Source organism: Pseudorca crassidens, chromosome 13 (assembly GCF_039906515.1).
Source record: "Pseudorca crassidens isolate mPseCra1 chromosome 13, mPseCra1.hap1, whole genome shotgun sequence".
In the NCBI taxonomy this organism is placed as follows: domain Eukaryota; kingdom Metazoa; phylum Chordata; class Mammalia; order Artiodactyla; family Delphinidae; genus Pseudorca; species Pseudorca crassidens.
Genome location: NC_090308.1, coordinates 13,549,465 through 13,573,627, shown reverse-complemented (window position 1 = coordinate 13,573,627; position 24,163 = coordinate 13,549,465). Strand labels below are relative to the sequence as shown.

At 38.9% G+C, this 24,163-nt stretch overlaps 1 protein-coding gene across 1 annotated transcript in view; it reads right to left on the bottom strand.

The window, feature by feature from the left end:
* The window catches only part of SYNE1 (spectrin repeat containing nuclear envelope protein 1), a 456,348-nt gene that overhangs the window by 349,939 nt on the left and 82,246 nt on the right, over positions 1-24,163 (bottom strand). Inside the window, exons 3-4 of the mRNA XM_067701747.1 lie at positions 11,725-11,820; positions 3,900-3,983 (exon numbers count right to left, since the gene is read on the bottom strand). Of these exons, the coding sequence (XP_067557848.1) occupies positions 3,900-3,983; positions 11,725-11,820 (180 nt within the window). The remainder of the gene's footprint in view (positions 1-3,899; positions 3,984-11,724; positions 11,821-24,163) is intronic.

The following is a 24,163-nucleotide window of genomic DNA, read 5'->3' as shown; positions in this document are numbered from 1 at the left end:
ACCATGATCAGCTTCTACCTTGCTTCATCGTTTACGTCATCTATCTGGACCTCACAGGAACCTAAATTTATGTCCTTGTGTGCACTATGGCAAGCTTTAGGAAGCATGGTCAGTGACTGGCTCCTCCTATTACTATTTAGAATGATCCACCTGACACCTCATTGGAGAAAAACTTGTGGAAAGTAGTGATGAATCTATTCATTAGAGCCAAACTTATACAATTCTTATCAAATACTAACGTATGCCTTTATTCAGTAACCCTGTAAACAAGTGGAAAATAAACACAATGGTAGCGTTTTCTTCAGTAAACTTGAAAAGTGCCTTCATTATTCCTTATCCGAGTACTAAACAAATCTTCTATCATCTAAAGAAAAAAATCTAAATGGAGGACAAAGTAAATACAAAGGTTAAAGACAAATTCTTGAAAATATGCTTGAGACTTAAGTTCTTAAACTATAAAGAACAAAAATAAACAGTAAGAGGGAGGGCACCAAAGAGTCTTCAAAAACTCATTCTACCCCACTGTCAATTATTTTGTGAGCCAATGGGGTGAAGAAATGCAAGAAAGAGAAGCCCAAAACTATGTACTTCAGGTAGATTTTTAAAAAATCAAAGTAGTTAGGGATTTGTGGGGACAGAAAGGAAATACTTTGGATTTTGTCCTGAAACTCAAATGCATTACTTTTTGCCCTTAGTAAATATAATATTTAAAATCTGAATCCTCTACTTTTTAAAAAGTTATTCAGGTTTGTTCTGTGAAAATGGACCTGGTACAAACAAGTCTTTTGTGAAAAGAAGACTCTTTGGTTCTCTTTACAAACAATGCCTTTCATGGGTTAAGTCATTAAATATTTCTCCAAGACATTAATTAATAAGAAGAATTTTGTTTTCATATTCTAGCCAGCAAATATACATCAAAACAAAGAAGGACACTATTGTTATATAGCCAAAATGGAAGATGAAATGACTGGGAAAACTCTATAAACATCCTGTTAAATAAGGCTTTTTTTTCAGCTTTCCATGAAAAACTCATGAAGCGAGAGAAGGAAGAAGAGAGACACTCCATTAAGAATGATGTTAAAGTGACCTGAAAACAATGTCCAATATTCTACTAGACGTTAAGACTGTTTTTCTACACCATCTTAATGCCTAGAATCTCTCTTTGGTGTGAAGTTAGCACACTTGACTGAACTTTATACTGATTCACTGTACTAACAACTCATCAAAATGTAAATTATTTAAGAGCCAGAATCTAGTTTTCTTTAATTTTCCAGAATTAATATTTTCCAGAATTCTCATTTTACAGAAAGTATTCAATTATGCATTTGTGGAATAAATGAAATAATTTATTGCATATAGACAGAGAAGTAAATAACTGAATCATTCTATTTTCCAGAAGTATCTGGATATCCATTTATAAAGCTGGTTTTGGTATTGCCAAACACAGACTTCCTGAATTTCTACAAATTAGAAAAGGCTAAAATCTAAAAGGATTGGTGCAACCCTTCTGGAGGGAAATATGTCAACACCTAACAAAACAAAATACACACTTATGTTTTGACCCAACAATCATACTTCTGAAAATTTACCCAGAAGATACACTTCCAATAATACAAAAATACTTATGCACAGTTATTAATTGCATCATCGTTTCTGTTTGAAAAATGCTGGAAACAACCTAAATGCTCATTCATAAGAGAGTGGTTGAATAAACTCTGGAACATCCAGACCACGGAATACTATGCAGCTGTAAAAATGAATGAGGAACATCTCTGTGAACTGATTTGAGGGATTTCCAGGATATACTGTTAAATGAAAAAAGTAAAGTGCACCTGGTGTATCGCTAGTATGCTACCTTTGTATAAGAAAGAAGGTGGTGTATGAAAATAACCTGCTCATTCCCGCAAAAGAAATACAGGAAGGATAAATCAGAAATTGGAGAAACTGGTTACCTAGAGGTAAGAAAAGGAGTAAAAGGAAGGAGAATGGTAATGGAGAAGCAAGGATGAGGAGGGAATGCCACTTCTCTAAGTGTAACTTTTGCTCCTAGAATCATAATAATGTCTCGTTCTCTAAAATAAAAAATAATTAAGGTCAACTAGGATGTGTGTGGGGTTGCCCAAAATGGAATATAACTCTATTACTTAACTCTATCACAAATGAATAACATAATCACACTGAAAGGATGGGAGAACAGAAGTGACCTAGGTAAATCTGGACAACATTCTCTTGACAGGATATTGTAATGCTGAAGACCGAAAGAACTGTACACAAATACTGTTCTCCAGTTAGTCAATATGTTTCTCACAAAGGTGTGGGTTAGCAATTCTGAAACTACTTTATGTGTATACACTAGAGATGAAAAAGAAGACAATATATTGTAGATGAGAACCAGGTTTCTCACTGCCAGAGAAAACAGAAAGAAATCATCATGCAATGGACCTTGTGGTATTGGACTGAAATCGGAAGTATCAATTTGAAGTAAAGGTTTACATGCACACATAATAGAAGAAGCTATATAGAAAGAGAGAGAGAGAGAGAGAGAGAGCTGGAGGGGAGAGAAATATAGATATGTGTGTATACCCAGATTAGTAAACATACATACATCTAGATCTGTATATTGAGAGGGCAATGAAACCTCAGTAGCCATGAGCACACCTAGCACCCAAATCTTGGTTTCTAAATGCCATTCACTAATGAAAGGAACAAAGCCTCCTTAGAGAAGTGGCTGATTCTAGGATTGGGGTAAGGAAAATATAAACCTGGAAAATCTGTAGCTCCAGAAAATAAGGAAATGATTGAAAAAGGATGGGGCCATGTCAAAAGAGCACAGGAGCCAGCTGGAAGGAACTCTTAATGGACAAAGCTAGAACAATCTGAGCAACAAAATAATAACAATAATAACAATAATAGTAGTCATACTGGATTATAACTATAGAATAAAATAAATATCCATGAGTCCATAATGAAATAAGGAAGGAATTGAATAAATAAATGGGGAAGAAAGGTCATCTTTTTCTTACATAACGATTCCAATTAGTAAGTATAAAAGAAACGAGGGAAAAACAAAATCATCATTAGGCAAACAGCACAGAAGTAATTACTGAAGGCAACTGATGCTAAAATCAGTGAGCAAGGAGCAGAATATTAGCATAATCTCAATTACCTCCCCCCTAAGTTATTTCTGAATTATAAATGGAAAAGTAGTAGTTTTACCATAAAAAAAAAACTCAGCAGATGACTTAATCAAGCGGTTGAGGTTAGCATCACCAGCAATAAGACAAGTCAGAATTCTATCTATATCCACTAAACTGATTCACTGAGAAGAATACATCACTTCCTCGGAATTCTTGCCAAAAATGTATAACCTCAATCTAATCATGGGAGAACATCACACAAACCAAACTGAGAGATATTATGAAAAATAACTGCCTAGCGGTTATCATTAAGGTCATGAAAGACACAGAAAGACAAGGTCATAGAATGGAAAAGACAAAGGAGCCACAACAATTAAAATGCAACGCATGTTATTGGATTGGGTCCTGGAACAGAAATAAGACACTGTTGAAAAAATGATGAAATTAGATTAATTTCTATGCTTTACTTAACAGTATCACACCAATTTTAATTTCCTTATTTGGTAGTTGTACTATGTTACATATATGTACTATGTACAAATAAGTCCCTCACATTAGAGGGAGCTGGCTGAAGTACAGACGTGAAATCTCTGTACCTCTTTTTTTTCCCACTCTTCTGTAAGTCTAAAACGATTTTACAGTAATATTGCACATATATGTTGTATAGATTGCATGCAGTGTTTTTACCCAACAATCAACAATGAAAATATTAGTATGTCCACGCTTTCTTCTTGAAGTGTTTTGTTTTTGTTTCCCCCTTACCTTCCTTCCTTCCAGGAACTTGAGTGCCGTGCCAATGTTCGCCACAGCATGGATTCGCTTCATCCGGCGTCCTTGTTCACAGGGCTATAAAAGGGGGAAGGACAGGAATAAGTAAAAATGCACACATTAAAAAGACAGTTATAAACTCTATTTAAGTGGATTCAAAATATACTTGAAGAATGTTCAGGAACAGCCAACATACTCAATTTCTATAAAGGTTAGCAGATACATAGAGGAGCGTTATCCCCACAGCACTTGGAAGGTGTATAATTTACTCAATAAATACATTCATTCTCAGCTTCTGAATGCACTTACCCTTAAGGTTTCTGTATGCTTAAGGTTGGAAATTCACAAAATTCCTATGTTGTCTACTAAGACTGTTATTCCTGCAAGTTAGGAAGTATTTTTATGAAAAGTGCTCTTGGTGTGTGTGGAGGGAGGGCAGGAAATCTCTCCTTGCCTCTCAATTTTGTCATAAACTTAAAACTTCTCTAAAAAATAAAGTCTTGGGCTTCCCTGGTGGCGCAGTGGTTGAGAGTCCGCCTGCCGGGTTCGTGCCCCGGTCCGGGAAGATCCCACATGCCGCGGAGCAGGTGGGCCCATGAGCCATGGCCGCTGAGCCTGCGCGTCCAGAGCCTGTGCTCCGCAACGGGAGAGGCCACAACCGTGAGAAGCCCGCGTACCGCAGAAAAATAAAAAAATAAATTAAATAAAGTCTTAAAAAAAGTATTCTTGGTCACTCACATTTTTTTTCAGTCATACTGACATGAAAGTTGCTGACAGTATTAGTGGCGTTTCTCTGTTTGAAGGACCAAAAAGCATGGCGCATATGAGCCAAGGTTAAAAAGGAGGAGTGCAAGAATGAAAATGTTCTTCGCAGAATAGTATGTTCTGGTACAAGGATACTAAGTTACTTGTGTTTGATTCAGCAAAATATAATAAATTAATAAATAATTTAATAAATAGAATAAAATAGTAAGTGCTACACTGTTCATTTTAAAACTCAAAATAATTTCAGTGAAGTGGATAGCATTACATTTACGAGACCTAAGAGGATAACAGGTCCATGATTGCAGAGCTGATAGACTGGTCTCTTCTCTGTGGCACTAGAACTCTAAACAATCTCCCGTTAGAGCTCAAAACTAAGTATCTTTTCATTTCCAGTTAAAAGTGTAACAGGTAATTTTTTATGACATCATTTTAAACAAATATTTAAATAGAAAATATACTTTTAAAATGTTTATCCTTTTCTTGCATGGCCCACTTATTTAGTTATTCGATTAATTATCTTTTATAATGGAAAAAGCACCTAGGAACCCGCAACTAAAACAAAGCCAGGACCCAGAAATTAAGCACAAAAGCCACATCCCTCAATATTACCATTCATTCCATCCCCCTGAAGTCCTACACCATGGCAACCATCACAATAAACCCAGTCCAATGTTTTCCCTTTTACACACATTCATTTCATTTATTGCATTCTTAAAAAGAATATTTATTTCAGTTCTTAGCTCTTATATAAAGAATATCACTGTATTAATCTTTTGATACTTACTTTTCCACATAATAAGATTGCTAACATTCATCCATATTGTTTCCTGTCACTGTATTTCATTCATTTTGACAGCCATATACTGTGCCATTTATTTACTCTCCTTCTGATGTGAATCTGAATTATTTCCAGGTTATTCCTATGTGACCTGTGCTGATAGGATGTATACCTAACAGTGGATGTGCTGAGTCAGGGGGAATGTGACTTTTGAACTTCTAATCTAACTTTTCCAAAGTGTTTGTACTACTCACTCTTATCAGCAATACAAGAATAATCCTGTGGATACACGTTTTGTCCAACACTTGATTTTGATAGTTATCTTTAAAAAATTATTTTCAGTTGAACGTATGTAACATGGTCTTTCATGGTGGTCTTCATTTGCACTGTCCTGCTCAACAACGGTGTGAACATCTCATCCTCTGTTCTTTGGCAAGTCTGTTTCTTTTTCTTTTTATTAATTTTTATTGGAGTATAGTTGCTCTACAACGTTGTGTTCGTTTCTGCTGTACAGCAAAGTGAATCAGCTCTACGTATACATATATCCCCTCTTTTTTGGATTTCCTTCCCATTTAGGTCACCACAGAGCGCTGAGTAGAGTTCCCTGTGCTATACAGTAGGTTCTCATTAGTTATCTGTTTTATACATAGTAGTGTTTATATGTCAATCCCAATCTCCCAATTCATCCCACCACCAGCCATGCCTTGGTATCCATATGCTTGTTCTCTACATCTGTGTCTCTATTTCTGCTTTGCAAATAAGTTCATCTGTACCATTTTTCTAGATTCCACATATAAGTGATATTATGCAATATGTGCAAAAGCTTTTAAGTTTCATTAGGTTCCATTTGTTTACTTATTTATTTATTTTTAAACATCTTTATTGGAGTATAATTGCTTTACATTGTTATGTTAGTTGCTGCTGTATAACAAAGTGAATCAGCTATACATATACATATATCCTCATATTCCCTCCTTCTTGCGTCTCCCTCTCTCGCTCCCTCCCTGTCCCACCCCTCTAGGTGGTCACAAAGCACTGAGCTGATCTCCCTGTGCTATGCGGCTGCTTCCCACTAGCTATCTATTTTATATTTGGTAGTGTATATATGTCAATGCCACTCTCTCACTTCGTCTCAGCTTACCCTTCATCCTCCCCATGTCCTCATGTCCATTCTCTAAGTCTGCGTCTTTATTCTTGTCCTACCCCTAGGTTCTTCAGAACCTTTCTTTTTTTTTTTAGATTCCATATATATGTGTTAGCATACAGTGTTTTTCTCTTTCTGACTTACTTCACTCTGTATGACAGACTCTAGGTACATCCACCTCACTACAAATAACTCAATTTCGTTTCTTTTTACGGCTGAGTAATATTCCATTGTATATATGTGCCACATCTTCTTTATCCATTCATCTGTCGATGGACACTTAGGTTGCTTCCATGTCCTGGCTATTAAATAGTGCTGCAATGAACATTGTGGTACATGACTCTTTTTGAATTATGGTTTTCTCAGGGTTTCTGCACAGCAAAGGAAATCATAAACAAGATGAAAAGACAACCCTCAGAATGGGAGAAAATATTTGCAAACGAAGCAACTGACAAAGGATTAATCTCCAAAATATACAAGCAGCTCATGCAGCTCAATATCAAAAAAACAAACAACCCAATCCAAAAATGGGCAGAAGATCTAAACAGATATTTCTCCAAAGAAGATATACAGATTGCCAACAAACACCTGAAAAGATGCTCAACATTACTAATCATTAGAGAAATGCAAATCAAAACTACAGTGACATATCACCTCGTACTGGTCAGAATGGCCATCATCAAAAAATCTGCAAACAGTAAATGCTGGAGAGGATGTGGAGAAAAGGGAACCCTCTTGCACTGTTGGTGGGAATGTAACTGGAGAACAGTATGGGGAGGTTCCTCCATTTGTTTATTTTTGTTTTTATTTCCATTACTCTAGGAGGTGGGTCAAAAAAGATCTTGCTGAGATTTATGTCAAAGAGTGTTGCGCCTATGTTTTCCTCTAAGAGTTATATAGTGTCCGGCCTTACGTTTAGGTCTTTAATCTATTTTGAGCTTATTTTTGTGTATGGTGTTAGGGAGTGTTCTAATTTCATTCTTTTACATGTAGCTGTCCAGTTTTCTTGGGTTGTTTGTACTCATTGCTTTGAAGATGTACCTCATATATTCTTGATATAATCCTTTCTTAATCCTTTTTTAACCTGTATTGTGAATATCTTTGACCAATTTTTAACTTTTTTGTCACTTTCTTTAAAGTTTTTTGATTAAAAACTGTTTTGAATTTTAAAATAGTCAAAGGTAACAATCTTTTATAGTTAATATTTTTTGTCTTATTTTTTTCCCTGTCCTGATGTCTCAGAGATATTCACCTATATTTGCTAAGGGTTTAAAGTATTTTTGCCATTAGGGCCTTTATCCATGTATATTTGATTTCTATAGAGGCCAAGAGATAAGGATCCAACTATACCTTTTTCTTGCTCTTCCATTTATTGAACCATCTTTCCTTCCCAGATCTGACATCCACCTCTGACATAAACTAAATTTCCATTCATGCCTTGGTCTGTTTCTCAACTCTATTGCATTAGTCAACATGCTCACCCCTGTATTAACACCACACTATCTTATGTGATAAAGCTTCACTGTAAGACCTGATATCTAGTAAAGCAAATACCTTTTCTCTGCTTTTCTTCTTTGGCTGTATCCTGGCTAAAAGAGCAAGGTATAAACACCTATTGTATAGTTCTACCCCATATTTGCATCTATTTTAACACAACTGACCTACCCTAGTTAATACAGTGATCCTCCCTACCAGGCTACAAGCTCTTTGAGGGCACCAACCATACTTCATTCACCTTTGTTCTCCTTAGAGGGCAAAGGCAGTGCCTTTTCCATAATAGAGACTCCAGATATGTTAGCTGAACAGTCAAAAGATAATGCCAAACCCAGCGGCAGACTTGAGTTCTACTCTCAATATATGACTGATGTTTAACAAAGTCACCTGGTGAACATGCAAGGGCCTTCAATTTCCTAAGAATGCCCATGTGTACTTTTAAGTGGATTTTTAGGCTCCTCTTTTTTTTTTTTTTTTTTTTTTTTGCGGTACGCAGGCCTCTCACTGTTGTGGCCTCTCCCGTTGCGGAGCACAGGCTCCGGACGCGCAGGCTCAGTGGCCATGGCTCACGGACCCAGCCGCTCCGCAGCATGTGGGATCTTCCCAGACCGGGGCACGAACCCGTGTCCCCAGCATCAGCAGGCGGACTCTCAACCACTGCACCACCAGGGAAGCCCTTTTAGGCTCCTCTTGAACGCAGAGTGTTAAGGAGTCTTTAATAATACTATACAGAAGGTTAACAAAATAGATAAGAAATGAATTTCTCTGCAGTCCTTAAGCTCTATTCATATTGCTTCGATTATTTTTAATTTTTCTATGGAATTCTTCACATTCTTAAAAAAAATCCTAAGTATAAAATTAATTTAGTGTTCCTATCTTTATGTGTGATTAAAGATATATAATCACCGATCCATTCAAAGAGTAAATGTTCTACAAATAATAATCAAAGGGCATAGAGAAATCCAATAATAATCATAAAAACTTAAAACTCCCTAGCATCTGAAATAAAATCATAGACAAGAGAGTCACAATAGGTTATTAAAAGAAACTAAGATACTGAGAGTCCTCCCTTACCTTGAGATGCTGGTGGTAAAGGGAATACTAAGGTATTTGGCTGAATTTCCCAGATGATCATGGTCAAGGTCAGTCCTGGGCTATGTGAATCATGATGTTAAAGTATACTGCTCTTTAATAGAGTTGTACGTATGAGATTTCCCAAACATTGCTAATGTTCCTGAGGGAAATGCTTTTGTTCACATTCTATCTTTGAAAGCTCTACAAGAATGCCTAGGATACTCAGTCCTTTAAATGATGCTTTTCATCTTAATGTGGTCCTGAACCAAAATGTCTACATGTACAAAATTTAAATAACCATTGCGATGGTTTATTTATAATTTCAGAGTAATTTCATTTTATATAATTCAGAATCTTGAAGGGCTCAGTAATAATAAAGGTTAAATCAGAAACTGTCCTTCTGTGTCTCAGTTTTTCTACCTCTTAAATGAGAATATTGAGATTCTTTCTGAAATTGCTTCTAGCTTCCAGATCCTATCATTATAAACACATCTAAATGAGTAGGGCACTTAAACAGAAGTAGGATTCTTGTATCAAAATATACGCTCTTTCTAGAATCACTTAACTTGGCAGGTAATGCCCATTGAGGTTTCTGTATACCGTTGGCCGAGTACAATGGCAGAATCATAATGACACTTAGAATGACAGGCTTCTTAAATACCCATTTGAATTGTAATGAAGATTCCTTCAATTCAAGTAAATAGCTTAATTCAGGAGGGTATATGAAGATAGCCAGTTACAACAGGCCACCAAGGGAGTATATATTTCAGGTCGATGACTCCCACATCCTAATGTTAATCCAGTTAATTTAGCTCATGCATATATCTGTTTACTCCAAACTGGCTTTTCATATGTGTCTTCTTTGATCTCTCCCAATGTGGAGCCTGAGATAAGAACAGGGGTATATGCAGGTGATCGAGGAGGTGATCCCAGGTAGCAGGAGTGAGGATGCATGGAGAGTGAGACAGGGAAGGAGGAAAAATCAATAAATAATAATCAATAATGATACGATGTGCTATTAAGGGTCTCCACAATGGGCAACCACAGCTCAGTTCTGCTGGGGATCCAATGGGGCACTCTACCTCATGTGTGAAATAAACCTTGGAATCATCCCTCCTACAAAAGCCAGGCTGGAATTTTTATTCAGACTCCCACCCCGTTTGGGACCATTAACTCTCCCACACTTCAGGGCTGCCTTGTGCGCAACTTGCAGCTTTGACAAAAGCCCTGAGGGCAGAAACCCAGAGACGGGCTGCCAGTGCTTGAGTTGAGATGCTGATGGAGGGTGTGGATCACGTCCACTCCTGCGGCTACTGGAATCAGAGGTGATCTGAGATGGCGCTGGGGGCACCAAAAGCATCCGCTATACTATGAATTCAAGTAGATAATGACTTACACAAAATTATTATCATCAGTTTGTATCTTCCCAGAAACAACTCTGTTACAAAAGCTATGGTGAAGGCTCCCCACAAGAAATGAACTGGAAATTTATGATCAGGCAAAAACACTTTTTAAAACATCAATTAGGGCTTCCCTGGTGGCGCAGTGGTTGAGAGTCCGCCTGCCGATGCAGGGGACACGGGTTCATGCCCCGGTCCGGGAGGATCCCACTTGCGGCGGAGCGGCTGGGCCCGTGAGCCATGGCCGCTGGGCCTGCACGCCTGGAGCCTGTGCTCCGCGGCGGGAGAGGCCACAGCAGTGAGAGGCCCGCGTACCGCAAAACAAACAAACAAACAAAAATCAATTATCCAAGTAATAATGACTGTGTAGCTCTTTGTCATGATGCAACAGATTAAGAAAAAATAAGTACCCCCAATTTTGGACCCCATGTCTAGTGTATTACACAACATTCTGAAGATTATTTCCTGAGAGCCTTTTAAAAATTATGGTAAACATCACATAAATAATCTATGTTTGCAAACTACTTACTTCTCTACTACACTGAAATGAAAAACCATAAGCCAGAAAGAAATATTTTATTATTCGAGTAATGTAGAAAAATAGATTTTATAGGTCACTGTCAATTTGTTTTTCACTCTGCTGGTTCCATTGAGCTTAACAACAAATGATTCTGAACATGCTGTTCCTATTACAAATGACGGATGACAGAGAATGTCCATAAGCGGATGAAAAATGCCACGCTGATTTCAAGGCTTAATTTTCAACAGCTATATAAATACACAGATACGGACCAACAATCCTTTCCAAATGGAAAGTAAGCACTTAAAGTGCATTAGATGTTAATTTCCAACAAATCCTGGATGCCGTACAGATGCAGTAGTTAACCAGGACTGATAATCGATGAAGTTCTTTACTCTTACTTCTAGGATTACTACCACTATACATAATGTTTTAAATCTACTATAGGTGTGCAGGAATGAGAAAGGAAATTTATTCCTTGTTCCCAGAAGTGACCGATAGACTAGTGCTTCCTGTGTATTACCAACCGCAAAAGAGAAAAAATGTCCCTCACGTGGGTAGCACCCCTTATACTCCCAACTCCATAGCCCCCAAATTCCAAATGGGAACAGTTTGACAAGTCTGGTCACAGAAAACATCCTTACCAGTTTCTGCCCAGACAGGACCTCCAGCAGAGCAAGCAGCTTCACACCATCTTTCATGTCTTCAAAAAGATCATCTACCACCATTGGGGGTTTCCGCTATAAAATAAAAAAATAAATAAATGCAAAAAATACTTCTCTTACTCTCTGTCAGACATTTGTTACTCATTGTGGCAAAATTTGAAGAAAAATGTCTAAATGCCAAAATCCTTTATTTGGGATATGGTTGGCCATTACCTTTTGATGGCTGCAAAGAGAAAAACGACCCTTTGGAGGTAAACTTCACATTCAAGAACCTCATGCCTGGGCTTTCACATACACGCCAGTGTCTTTCTAGAAAGGGAGTTTTGACAAGAGTGGGATGGTGTGGGATAAGGGAAGGAAAAGAGGATACTATAAACATAAAAGATAAGAGAGAGGTTAAAGCAGGACGGACGTAAACAGGGAACAGGTGGTACCCCAGATAAACTGGACCAACCTCCAAACCTTCACCCTGAGTGAGCACATTACTGGGCTGAGGCAGGTGCCAAATTTCCTTGAACATTCTCTCCAGGGTAACCTCGTTAACTCAGTGACCTGCTGTGGGACCATTGTTAGAACAGCCAGAGGGACAGGTTGAACCTCCTGTGGGTTAGCTGGCCACGTCCGTTCTGTTGCACAGGCTGGCAAATCCAGCAAACCTCTCTCACAGCGTGGCACTGAACCCAAAGGATCAAAAGCACAAGAGTACAGACCGATCAAGGCAAATCTATCACGACTACTGGAGAAACAGTCAAAGCCCATTTTCAACTCATGGAGGGTCTTTTGTTTTTTTATGAAGATTATGAAAATACTTAGTATACTAGAGTTCATGAAATCTTGAAATTAGGTGTATCTCTTGCCTCAGAAGAAAGTAAAAAAGCGATGAAGTCAAAGTTGATGGTCAACAGTAATTAGGTGCCCTCAGATTTCTCACAGAATATGAATTTTAAAAAATTTATAGGGCTTCCCTGGTGGCGCACTGGTTGAGAGTCCGCCTGCCAATGCAGGGGACACGGGTTCGTGCCCCGGTCCGGGAAGATCCCACATGCCGCGAAGTGGCTAGGCCTGTGAGACATGGCCGCTGAGCCTGCGTGTCCAGAGCCTGTGCTCCGCAACGGGAGAGGCCACAACAGTGGGAGGCCCGCGTACGGCCAAAAAAAAAAAAAATTTATAACCTGGATCAAGCTCTGTAGTTTTCTAATTCTCACTGAACATGTTAAAGGCCTAATGCTGTCTACTTGACTTTCAATTGTCTTTCTTTCTTTCAAGAAAGAAAAAGGAAGGAAGGAAGGGAGGGAGGGAGGGAAGGAAGAAAGAAAGAGAGAGAGAGAGAGAACAAAAGAAAGAAAGAAAGAAAGAAGGAAGGAAGAACGAAAGAAGGAAGGAAAGAAAGAAATAAAGAAGGAAAGAAAGAAAGAAAGAAAGAAAGAAAGAAAGAAAGAAAGAAAGAAAGAAAGAGAAAGAAAGAAAGAAAAAGAAAGAAAGAAAGAAAGAAAGTTCTTTGTAGAGATATTTAATCACCAAATGTTTTACTGAAATGGGACTTTGTCTACCCACTGATGTGGCACATTTATATTCTCTTATGACTGCATGAACTACTGTCTCTGAATGGTACAATTCTAATTGTGAATGCATTTTTTTCCTCTTTATAAAACGAACAGCTGAATACATTTTGTTCTCATGCTGCAAAATACATGTTCAAAAATAATAGTTTTCATTTTCAAGCTTTCTCTTTTAAATTCCACTATTCACACTGCTTACTATTTATACAGCAAGAACGTAATAGTGACTTTATATTCTAAGCATATAAATAAATTATTCAGAATAAAATGAGCCTTTACAATGCAAAATATTTGATGTGATAAGAATCAAAATTATTGTATTAACTGTATATAATCATTAAAAATATGATCTATTTCTCTTTCAAAATGTCCATTTGTATCCTAATAATACAAATACAGTGGAATAATGAGGGGAAAAGTTAATAAATATGTGATGTATTCTGTGAACAAATACAAATGAAATTTTTCATGTATTGTGTTAACCTGAAAATATATTTTAAAACTTAAACAAAGCAAAGCAGGGAATTTTCATGAAATAATAAAGAGTCCAAGAAATTGGACACCAAAAAAAACACGATAGATTGCATCCATCCATCCATTCTGACTTTAAACGTACACAGGTCTCTACTACTTTGCAGAACATTCTCTCTCGACCCCGTTCTGCCCCTCATGTGTGTCCTCTTGCATTCCTGCTTGTGGTCCACATGCTCTCTGCCCCTCTAGCCACTCCTATAGGTGGCCTCTAGGTCAGCTCTGACCGCTGAACAAGTCAGTAGCCCATCAGTCCCTCTGCACTGGATATTGTTGCTACCAACTTCTCCTTGAGCTGTTCCTCCCCAAACTTCTTCGATCAGTCTGCCTGGTTCACAGATTTCTTCTCCTTCTCTCTCTCTCCTTTCTTCCTAACTGTAGCCATTCACCAAACTCAATCATGACTCCTCCATTCTTTACAAAATTTTGTCTGGATAGATGTGACTCTCCTTTTTTTTTTTTTTTTTTGCGGTATGTGGGCCTCTCACTGTTGTGGCCTCTCCCGTTGTGGAGCACAGGCTCAGCAGCCATGGCTCACGGGCCTAGCCGTTCTGCGGCATGTGGGATCTTCCCGGACCGGGGCACGAACCCGTGTCCCCTGCATCGGCAGGCAGACTCTCAACCACTGTGCCACCAGGGAAGCCCTAGATGTGACTCTTGAATCCTTCCTTGCAGGTAAGTGTTCTTTCCTAAACATTGTTGAGCACATGGCAGGCACACAACATTCACTGCTGACTGACTGAATGAAGTTTTGTAAAAAAAAAAAAAAAAATTACCTTTGCAGTCCCTATGCCCGTATTAATGGTTCTTAAAATGTAGTACATATATATGATGGGTAAAGAAAAACGTTCTCCAGGTTCTAGGCAATCACAGACTACAGCGCAACACATAGAAGCATCTTGCTTCTGAATGTCTTGTTCACAGTAGGAACTCATTAAAAACTTGTTGAAGGAATGAGTTCCTAGTCTGTGTATGGGAAAAAAAGAATAGGTAGTTTTTATTTCAAGAACAGAGATGCCTAGAATAGTCTCACTTTCCTCTTTTCCCATTTAGCAAATTCCTGGTCAGTTTTTATGACTGGGCTCTTATGTAATCTTTTCCAGTTTTCCAACTAGAATTAAATTACTTATTTTGTCTTAAGTGCATTTGTTCTGATTATAATGACCGCATTGCATTATAGTTATTTATAAAGTTGTATGCCCAGGAATTCAGATCATGGGACTTCTGGAGGACAAGGAAGTTGAATATATATTTAAATACATAATACTAGGCACAGCGCTTAGCACTAGTTGGTAGTAAACACGTAGATATCTCAACAGATATGTGATGCTTATTTGCAAATACCTTTTGGAATCTTGGAGAGATGTACACAAATAAGGACACGAGGCAAAAATTTCTTTTTATAGGAAATATGAGTTGCTTCTGAAAAATTTTTCACCAGTATCTTCCTACACAAAGTAAAGAGATGTAGTCTGATGGCTATTAGCAGACTAAATAGAAATTGGAGAAAATATTTTTCTCTAAAATAAAAATGTTTATGTAATTAATAATATGCAGCTATTGTATCTTCAACACTCTGAATTATAGAACCTAGCATGTAATAAATTCTCGACTTACTACCTCAACCAGTAAAAGAGGAAGAAAATAAGCCTCTGACCACCTTTCCTGCAAAGAGCTAGCAAAAGTGAATACTAGGGCTTCCCTGGTGGCTCAGTTGTTAAGAATCTTCCTGTCAATGCAGGGTACACGGGTTTGAGCCCTGGTCCGGGAAGATCCCACATGCCACGGAGCAACTAAGCCCGTGCACCACAACTACTGAGCCCGCATGCCACAACTACTGAAGCCCGCGCGCCTAGAGCCCGTGCTCCGCAACAAGAGAAGCCACTGCAATGAGAGGCCTGCGCACGGCAACAAAGAGTAGCCCCTGCTCGCCGCAACTAGAGAAAGCCCGCAGGCAGCAACAAAGACCCAGTGCAGCTGAAAATAAATAAAAATTAATTAATTAATTAAAAGTGAATACTAGAGAATGATCTTTATTTTTCTATCTATCCAATTGTACATAATGTAACTATTGTGTAAACCACTTTATTTATCAACACACTTTATCAAAAATTACACCAGGTCTTCCCTGGTGGCACAGTGGTTGGGAGTCCGCCTGCCGATGCTGGGGACGCGGTTCGTGCCCCAGTCCGGGAGGATCCCGCGTGCCACGGAGCGGCTGGGCTCGTGAGCTATGGCCGCTGAGCCTGCACGTCCGGAGCCTGTGCTCCGCAGCGGGAGAGGCCACAACGGTGAGAGGCCCGCGTACCGCAAAAAAAAAAAAAAATTACACCAGAATAAGAAAAGTCCTAGTAATTATTGGACAAGTTTTGCTTTCCCATTTTGTATAAAGTACTGTTTACATATAGCAAATGACCAACTAGAGAGCGCCTTTACTATTGTGACAGCATCACATTTATTTTTTGAAACAATGTTTTAATACAAAACCTTTCATCTAAAATGCCTCTCTTGACATATATATATATATATTCACAACATCGATCTGATTACTTGGCAGGATTCAGGTCACGGTGCTGGAGGCCAAAAGGAAGAGTTAGAAATGAGGGTAATTCACTGGAGCCTGAGTTAATGGAAAATAAAGATAATGTGGTTTGTTCCGACGGCTTGAGAATTTGCAGTTTTAAGCACTAGACAGAAATAAATCTATTGGGCACTTTTTAAGACCTCAGCTATCTATTTTTTATTAAGATAAAATTATGATAAGCTCTTTCTTTTGCACAGTATTTGGAAGAATTAAATTCTTGGTCCTGTGAATCACATTTAGATATTCTACAGATATGCATGCTGAATCTGAGATGCTCAAAGAGTGGAGTGTCCTGACTGAGTGAGGGGAGAGGAAGATGGAGAAAAGGAGAGAGAAAGAGGTACTTGGCTTCTGTGGCTACTCCCTTCTAGAAACCCTCCTCAAACTAGGTTTAAGCCCTAAATTCTGGCTGTCAGAGTATTGCGTGGTCTAAAGTCTCTAGAAACGCAGGGAAAATGCACATGCCTGGCAATGCCCTTGGTAGTTAACTTAAGAGTGGAACAGATCTCATAGAGTTTTGTTTCCTGTTTTTTTTCTCCTCCCCCTTTATTTTTGCAGCCCTTTTAACGCCACGTAATGAGATTCATTCCCTTTCTCTTAGGACTTAAATGGGATCAAATGTTTCTCCTTGAACTTTATGAAATCTAAGAAAGCACAGATATTTTTGGCATAATTTTTACGGACCATTTCCTGTATCGGGGGAAAATAATCCATTCTTTAACATTGTGTGTGTGTGAATAACTTGTGTCACTTTACTAGTTCATAAGTACCAATACATGTTTAATCCTTATCCACCATCTACTTTCATATTTTCATTCATATAAGGATGACCATGTTTGCTATACAACATGCTGATTTTATGTCCCTACAAACAACTGCAACACTCAGGACAAAAGGATTATGAGGATAATTTTGATGAAAAAAGGCATAACTATTTGGCACGAAATGAAAATTTAAGGAATTCTCACATTTTAAAACTATATAGAAATGATAATAGCCATTCTGACAGGTGTGAGGTGATATCTCATTGTGGTTTTGATTTGCATTTCCCCAATGATCAGCAATGTTGAGCATCTTTTCATGTGCCTGTTGGCCACCTGTATGTCTTTCCTGGGAAAATATCTATTCAGATCCTCTGCTCATTCTTCAATAGCATTTTGTTTGTTTTTTTGATATTGAGTTGCATGAGTTCTTTGTATAATTTGGACATTAACCCACTATCAGATTTGCAAATATCTTCTCCCATTCAGTAGGCAGCCTTTTCATTGTGTTGTTAGTTTCCTTCGCTGTACAAAAGCTTTTTAGTTTGATGTAGTCCTATTTGTTTACTTTTGCTTTTGTTTCCCTTGCTTGAGGAGACATATCCAAAAAAAAAAAAATTACTAAGACTGATGTCAAAGAGCATATTGCCTATGTTTTCTTCCAGAAGTTTTATGGTTTCAAGTCTTACATTTAAGTCTTTAATCCATTTTGGATTTATTTCTGTGTATGATATGAGAAAGAAGTCCAGTTTGATTTTTTTTTGCATGTAGCTATCCAGTTTTCCCAACACCATTTACTGAAGTGGCTGACTTTTCCACATTGTATATCCTCACCTCCTTTATCATAGATTAACTGCCCATATACATGTGGGTTCATTTATGGGCTCTCTATTCTCTTCTATTAATCTATTTGTCTGTTTTTGTGCCAGTACCATGCTGTTTTGATTACTGTAGTTTCATACTATAGTTTAAAATCAGGGAGTATGATGCCTTCAGCTTTGTTGTTCTTTCTCAGGACTATTTGGGCTATTTGGGGTCTTTTGTGTTTCCATACAGATTTTAGAATTGTTACATTTTGTGCCCAGCAATAGATGAATGCATCAAATGCTTTTTATGATGAGTGAAATAAGTCAGACAGAGAAAGACAGATACAGTATGATTTCACTTATAAGTGGAATCTAAAAAAACAAAACAAATAAACAAACGTAACAAAACAGAAACAGACTCCTAGATATAGAGAAAAAACAGGTAGTTGCCAGAGGCAAGGGGGTTGTTGGCAGGAGAAAAACAGGTGAGGGTGATTAAGAGCTACAAACTTCCAGTTACAAAATAAATGAGTCATAGGTATGAAATGTACAGTGTGAGGAATATAGTCAGTAACTGTGTAATGTCTTTTTATGGTGACAGTAACTAAACTTATCGTTGTGATCATTTTGAAATGTATAGAAATATGGAATCACTATGTTGTATATCAGGAACTAACAATGCTGTAGGTCAATGATACTTCAAAAACAAATGAACAAACTCATAGAAAGAGAGGTCAGATTTTTTTGTTTTCTCAAGGGGACTTGGCCCTGGAGGAGCCTGGGAGCAGCAGCAGTTGTTGCTCCTCTTGAGGGTTCAGGCAGCCCACAGCTGTGGCGGGTCTCCAGAATCTGAGGTCAAGGACAACTAAAGGCAGGGCTGTGGATGGGCCAGCAGGGCCATCGGGCAGGGGACAAGGTTGTGGCAGTTCAGCAGGAGGCAGGGTCCTTCTCTGGTCCAGCTGTCTAGGAAGAGCTGCTGGCCTGGAAGAGGGAGGGAACCTGCGCAGCAGAGGTGGGGGGGTGGGTGAATTGGATGAAGCTGGTTAAAAAGTACAAACTTCCAGTTATAAGATAAACAAGTACTAGGGATTTAATGTACCACACGATAAATACCAGTAACACTGCTGTTTGTTATATATGAAAGTTCAGAGAGTAAATCCGAAGAGTTCTCACAAGGAAAAAATTTTTTTTTCTATTTGTCTAATGTTGTAGCTATAGGAGATGAGGGATGTTCACTAAACTTATTGTGTTCACTAAACTTATCATGATGTGTGTAAGTCAAATCATCATGCTGTACACCTTAAACTTACACAGTGCTATATGTCAATTGTCTCTATGAAACTGGAAGAAAATAAATAAGTGAAAAAACTACATAGAAATGAAAATGTTGGTGCATAAAGTAAATAGGACAAAGTAGTCACTATTACAGACTACATATGTGAACGCCAATATGTACTAGATGTTTGTGGCTTAGATATTTACACATTATATATAATTTAATAGGTGTTTTAATAGAAATGAAAGGAAGAAGCAAAGAAGGAGAATGGAAAGGGTAGGAAAGAATGAATGAGACGTTGTTGAACATCTCAATGCTAAGGGATTGTACATGTCACCTCACACAACATTCATAATCACCACATATGGGGGTATCACCCCCTCTTTAAAAGCACGGAACCTGAATCTCAGAGAGGTCAAACCATTAGCCTAGATCACACTCCTACTAAGTGACTAGGTTTGAGCCCAGGTTTATTATACTTTGAGCCACCTTGTTAGAAAGCTTAGTATAAAATTATAGGTATTAGCATTTTTTTCCTGAATACACAAACCTATAAATGTGATTTTTATTTAACAGCAATATGAAAAGTATTAACTGATCAGCTAAGGTGCCTGCCACTCTACTAGGAACAAAATATTTATTGACAAAAAGCCACTTTTATATGAATGGATATAAGAAAGCCTAAAAATAATAGTAGGATATAAGAAAGACTAAAAAGTCATAATAGAAGCACATGTATATAAGTATACATTGGAATAGGCACGAATCACCCCAGCTCACACCATGCCCCCCGTGGTCATGTCTGTGCTACACCCTCATCTTTTGTTAACTGAGTGACCCGAGCTGGGCCCATCACATTCTCTACTTGAATCTAGAAGATGGCTGGAGCCAAGTTGTCACATGGCAATGACCTAAGGACAAGTGACATCAGGTCCTGCTGCTGAGACCCCAAGAGCCACTCTCCCTGCCTGGGTTGGTCAGTGTGTCAGGGGTCCCCAAGACATTCCTTAGCTTGATGGCTCTCAAGATGGACTCAGGGGACCTAGAAAAGCTGCTATACTCATGGTTACAGCTTATTACAGCGATGGACACATTAAAATCAGCAAAGGGAAAAGGCACACAGAACAAAGTCCAGGAGGAACCAAATGAGAGCTTCCAGTGCTGAGTAACTGGTTCCCTCCAGTGGATGTGCACAGGGACACGCTGACTTTCCCCAGCAATGGTGTAAAGTGTTGCCAACGAGGAGAGCACACCTGAACCTTGATGCCGGGCTTTTATCTGGAGTCTGTCATGTAGGCATGTGGCACCTGCCTAACTGACCTCAGCTACTCAGTCTTGTCTTCCCCTGTCCCTATCCCCAGCAAAAACAGGTGTTCACCGTACAACTCATTAAGATAAATTGATTTTATCAAGTAGTAGAGCATGGCCCCAGGCCTCAGGCATACAAAACACCCCTATCAGGCAGAATATTCCAAGTGCCCAGAGGTTATCTCCCAGAAGCCAGTCAAGGACCATTCTTAAAGGCAAGTCTTTATTTGGAATGTGCAGGGTTTGAGCAACCCAGGTCTGCTGAGTTAACCCTTTCCTGCCCGGTCAGCATTTCCTTCCATACCCTGAGGTGCTCTGTACCTTTTTACTAGATCTCACTTCTTAGTTACATCATTTAAAATCAATTTCATTCACTTGCAACAAAATAAAGCACAACTGACATGTGTGCCTCTTTTGTTATTACTTTGTAAACACTCTCCTGAACTTAACAATGTACATTTCAGTGCCCTCCTACTCCATGATGAGATTCACATAAGCGACCAAAAATAAATACAGTTATTTTTTAACATCTTTATTGGAGTATAATTGCTTTACAATGGTGTGTTAGTTTCTGCCTTATAACAAAGTGAATCAGCTATTCATATATATATGTTCCCATAACTCTTCCCTCTTCCGTCTCCCTCCCTCCCACCCTCCCTATCCCACCCCTCTAGGTGGACACAAAACACCAAGCTGATCTCCCTGTGCTATGCACCTGCTTCCCACTAGCTATCTATTTTACATTTGGTGGTGTATATATGTCCACGCCACTCTCTCCCTTTGTCCCAGCTTACCTTTCCCCCTCCCCGTGTCCTCAAGTCCATTCTCTACATCTGCGTCTTTATTCCTGTCCTAATAAATGCATTCTTTATTGATGCCAGTGTGCGTTTTCAGGGGAACCTGACTGTATTTAATATAAGATGTTTTATAAACTTTTGATCAATTGATACTGGTAAATGAAGAAGGTAGAAACAGTTGAGTATTATTGATAAACATGAAAGAGAAAGAAAGAAAGAAAGAAAGAAAGAAAGAAAGAAAGAAAGAAAGAAAGAAAGAAAGAAAGAAAGAGAAAGAAAGAAAGAAAGAAAGAAAAGAAAGAAAGAAAAGAAAAAAAGAAAGAGAAGGAAGAAGGAAGGAAGGAAGAGAAGGAGGGAGGGAGGGAGGAAAGAAAAAAAGGAAGAAAGAAAGAAAGTCATTTTTCATGGACAAGTGTATGCCTATATATCCAAAATTATAAAATGTTAATGTACTAAAATTATTTTTAGCATTTTTAACTTTGCATTAATAGGGCAAGCACATGTACATCAATTAAGGAGAAAGAAGCTTTGGGTGTTTGATCAAAATCAGTGATGTGGAAAAGTACAAAGCTACCTTGAAACATTACCAGCCTATCATGGCTCCATCAGCAGCTATCTACACATCTGCAAGAATCTTATAGCCCCTTAGTATAAATATCACAGGGCTATCAAGGAGCTCTGCAGCATGAAGGGTTTAGTCCTCAGCAAAGGAAAGGGCTGAATCACCCATCTCATTCCAGGACCAACCCAGGTCCTCACTTACCATCATCACTTTTAGTTGCACAACTATTGGGCAGTCTTTTACTAAGTGCTTTCCCCTCTTGGGGAAAGAGCTCTTAAAATATTGTATAATACAAAAATTATGGCATTTTACTTTAAATTACTAAATACATATCCTCGGGTTTAAAATTTGTGATTGCCGGATACCTAGTGATACCAGTAAAACTGAACTGGAAAAGACCTAAAGAAAGAACCCATGGCACAGATAATGCTTTTCTTTACTTGAGACATACACATGGTCAAGCACAGTCAATCTTGCTGAAAATGATGCAAAATCATGGCCTGACATATTCCCCAGACGGCCTCCTGTGCAGTATATAAAGAGGTCTCAGTGCGGAGGCTGGACCTCAAGCTGTATTCCGGGCACCTTGAAACCTGTGTGCACACAATGGCCCCTCATTTCTCAAGCCAGACCAACCACTCCCGCCTCCGTTTTCCAGGTTTCAGCCTATTTCACAGGCTGAGAGACAGGGTATGGGGGAACATCACATCCCAGGACCAGCCCAGAGTGTTCGCATGCTCTTCCAGTTATCTGATGGGCAGGAACAGCAAGCTAAACAACAGGAACCAAGAGGAGAGTGGGAAGGGAAGAGAGGTTGACCAGCAGACGCGGAGCAAGCTACCCCCCAATGGTTGGCAAGGAGCCCGCCACACTAAACTGTCTAAAAATGCCAAAGCAGCTGGACTAGGTCTGTAAAATCATCATCATAACCACTGACAGGAGCCCGATAAAGTTAATTCAACTTCTGGGCTTCCCTGGTGGCCCAGTGGTTGAGAGTCCGCCTGCCGATGCAGGGGACACGGGTTCAAGCCCCGGTCCGGGAAGATCCCACATGCCGCGTTGTGGCTGGGCCCGTGAGCCATGGCCGCTGAGCCTGCGCGTCTGGAGCCTGTGCTCCGCAAACAAGAGAGGCCGCGATAGTGAGGGGCCCGCGCACCGCGATGAAGAGTGGCCCCCGCTTGCCACAAGTAGAGAAAGCCCTCGCACAGAAACGAAGACCCAACACAGCAAAAATAAATAAATAAATAAACCAGCTCCTCGTACGGTCCAGCCCTACCTCAAAAAAAAAAAAAAAAAAATTAATTCAACTTCTAAAAGTTTCTGTCATCTTATCCAGAAAATCTAATTAGACATTACCAGTATTTCCAGAAACAAGGTGAAGTCGTTTTTTTTTAAATGTTATGCATGATATGTTTCCCCTTCACTCCCTTTAGAAAAGCATTGCTGGGATTATTTTCCACCTCTGCTTGGCAAAAGTGAGAAGATAGTTCCCATTCTTTTCTGTTTCCTATGACAGATTGCATAAGCATTTCCATTTCCTTAATTATTTAATTCAATTCAGAATAAATATCCCAAAGGCAGTAACTGCCCTCCAGCCCAGCTTTAAATCTGCCTGGAAAACTGCTCTTAACAACTTTCACATGTAATGATTTTTTTTTTTCACTATGTAGTTTAAAAGAAGCACACTCCTCAAGTTATTTGTTTTATTCAGGACAAAGCTGGGGTTATCCTTTACTCCTCGCTTTTACTGATACTCCACAGCTGATCTGTCAACAAATCTTGTTGGCTTTATTTTCAAAATTCACCTAGAATCCAGCCATTTTTCACCACCTCCACTGCTATGACCTCGGTGCAAGCCGGCCATCTCTCACCTGGATGACTCAACAATCTCCTACCTTATCTTCCTCCTTCGGCCCATGTCCCTCTTCAGTCTACTCTCAACAGAACAGCTATTTTCCTTCTCCTCTGTCCATCTCCTCCATTGGGATATAAACACCATAATGCAGGGGTTACTTTTCCTGTTCTGTTCACTGCTACATTCTAGAATCTTGGCAAGCATACAAACAACATTTAAAAATCTTTATTGAATGGATGTACGACTAGACAAAATACATTTCTAAAAGAAGGAACTTTGACAAATATTGTCAAAAATTTCATTAAACCGCATGGACATTGCTATAGCTACGTCTTTGTTATTAATAAATTAATACATCCTATTAATAAACTAAATGCCA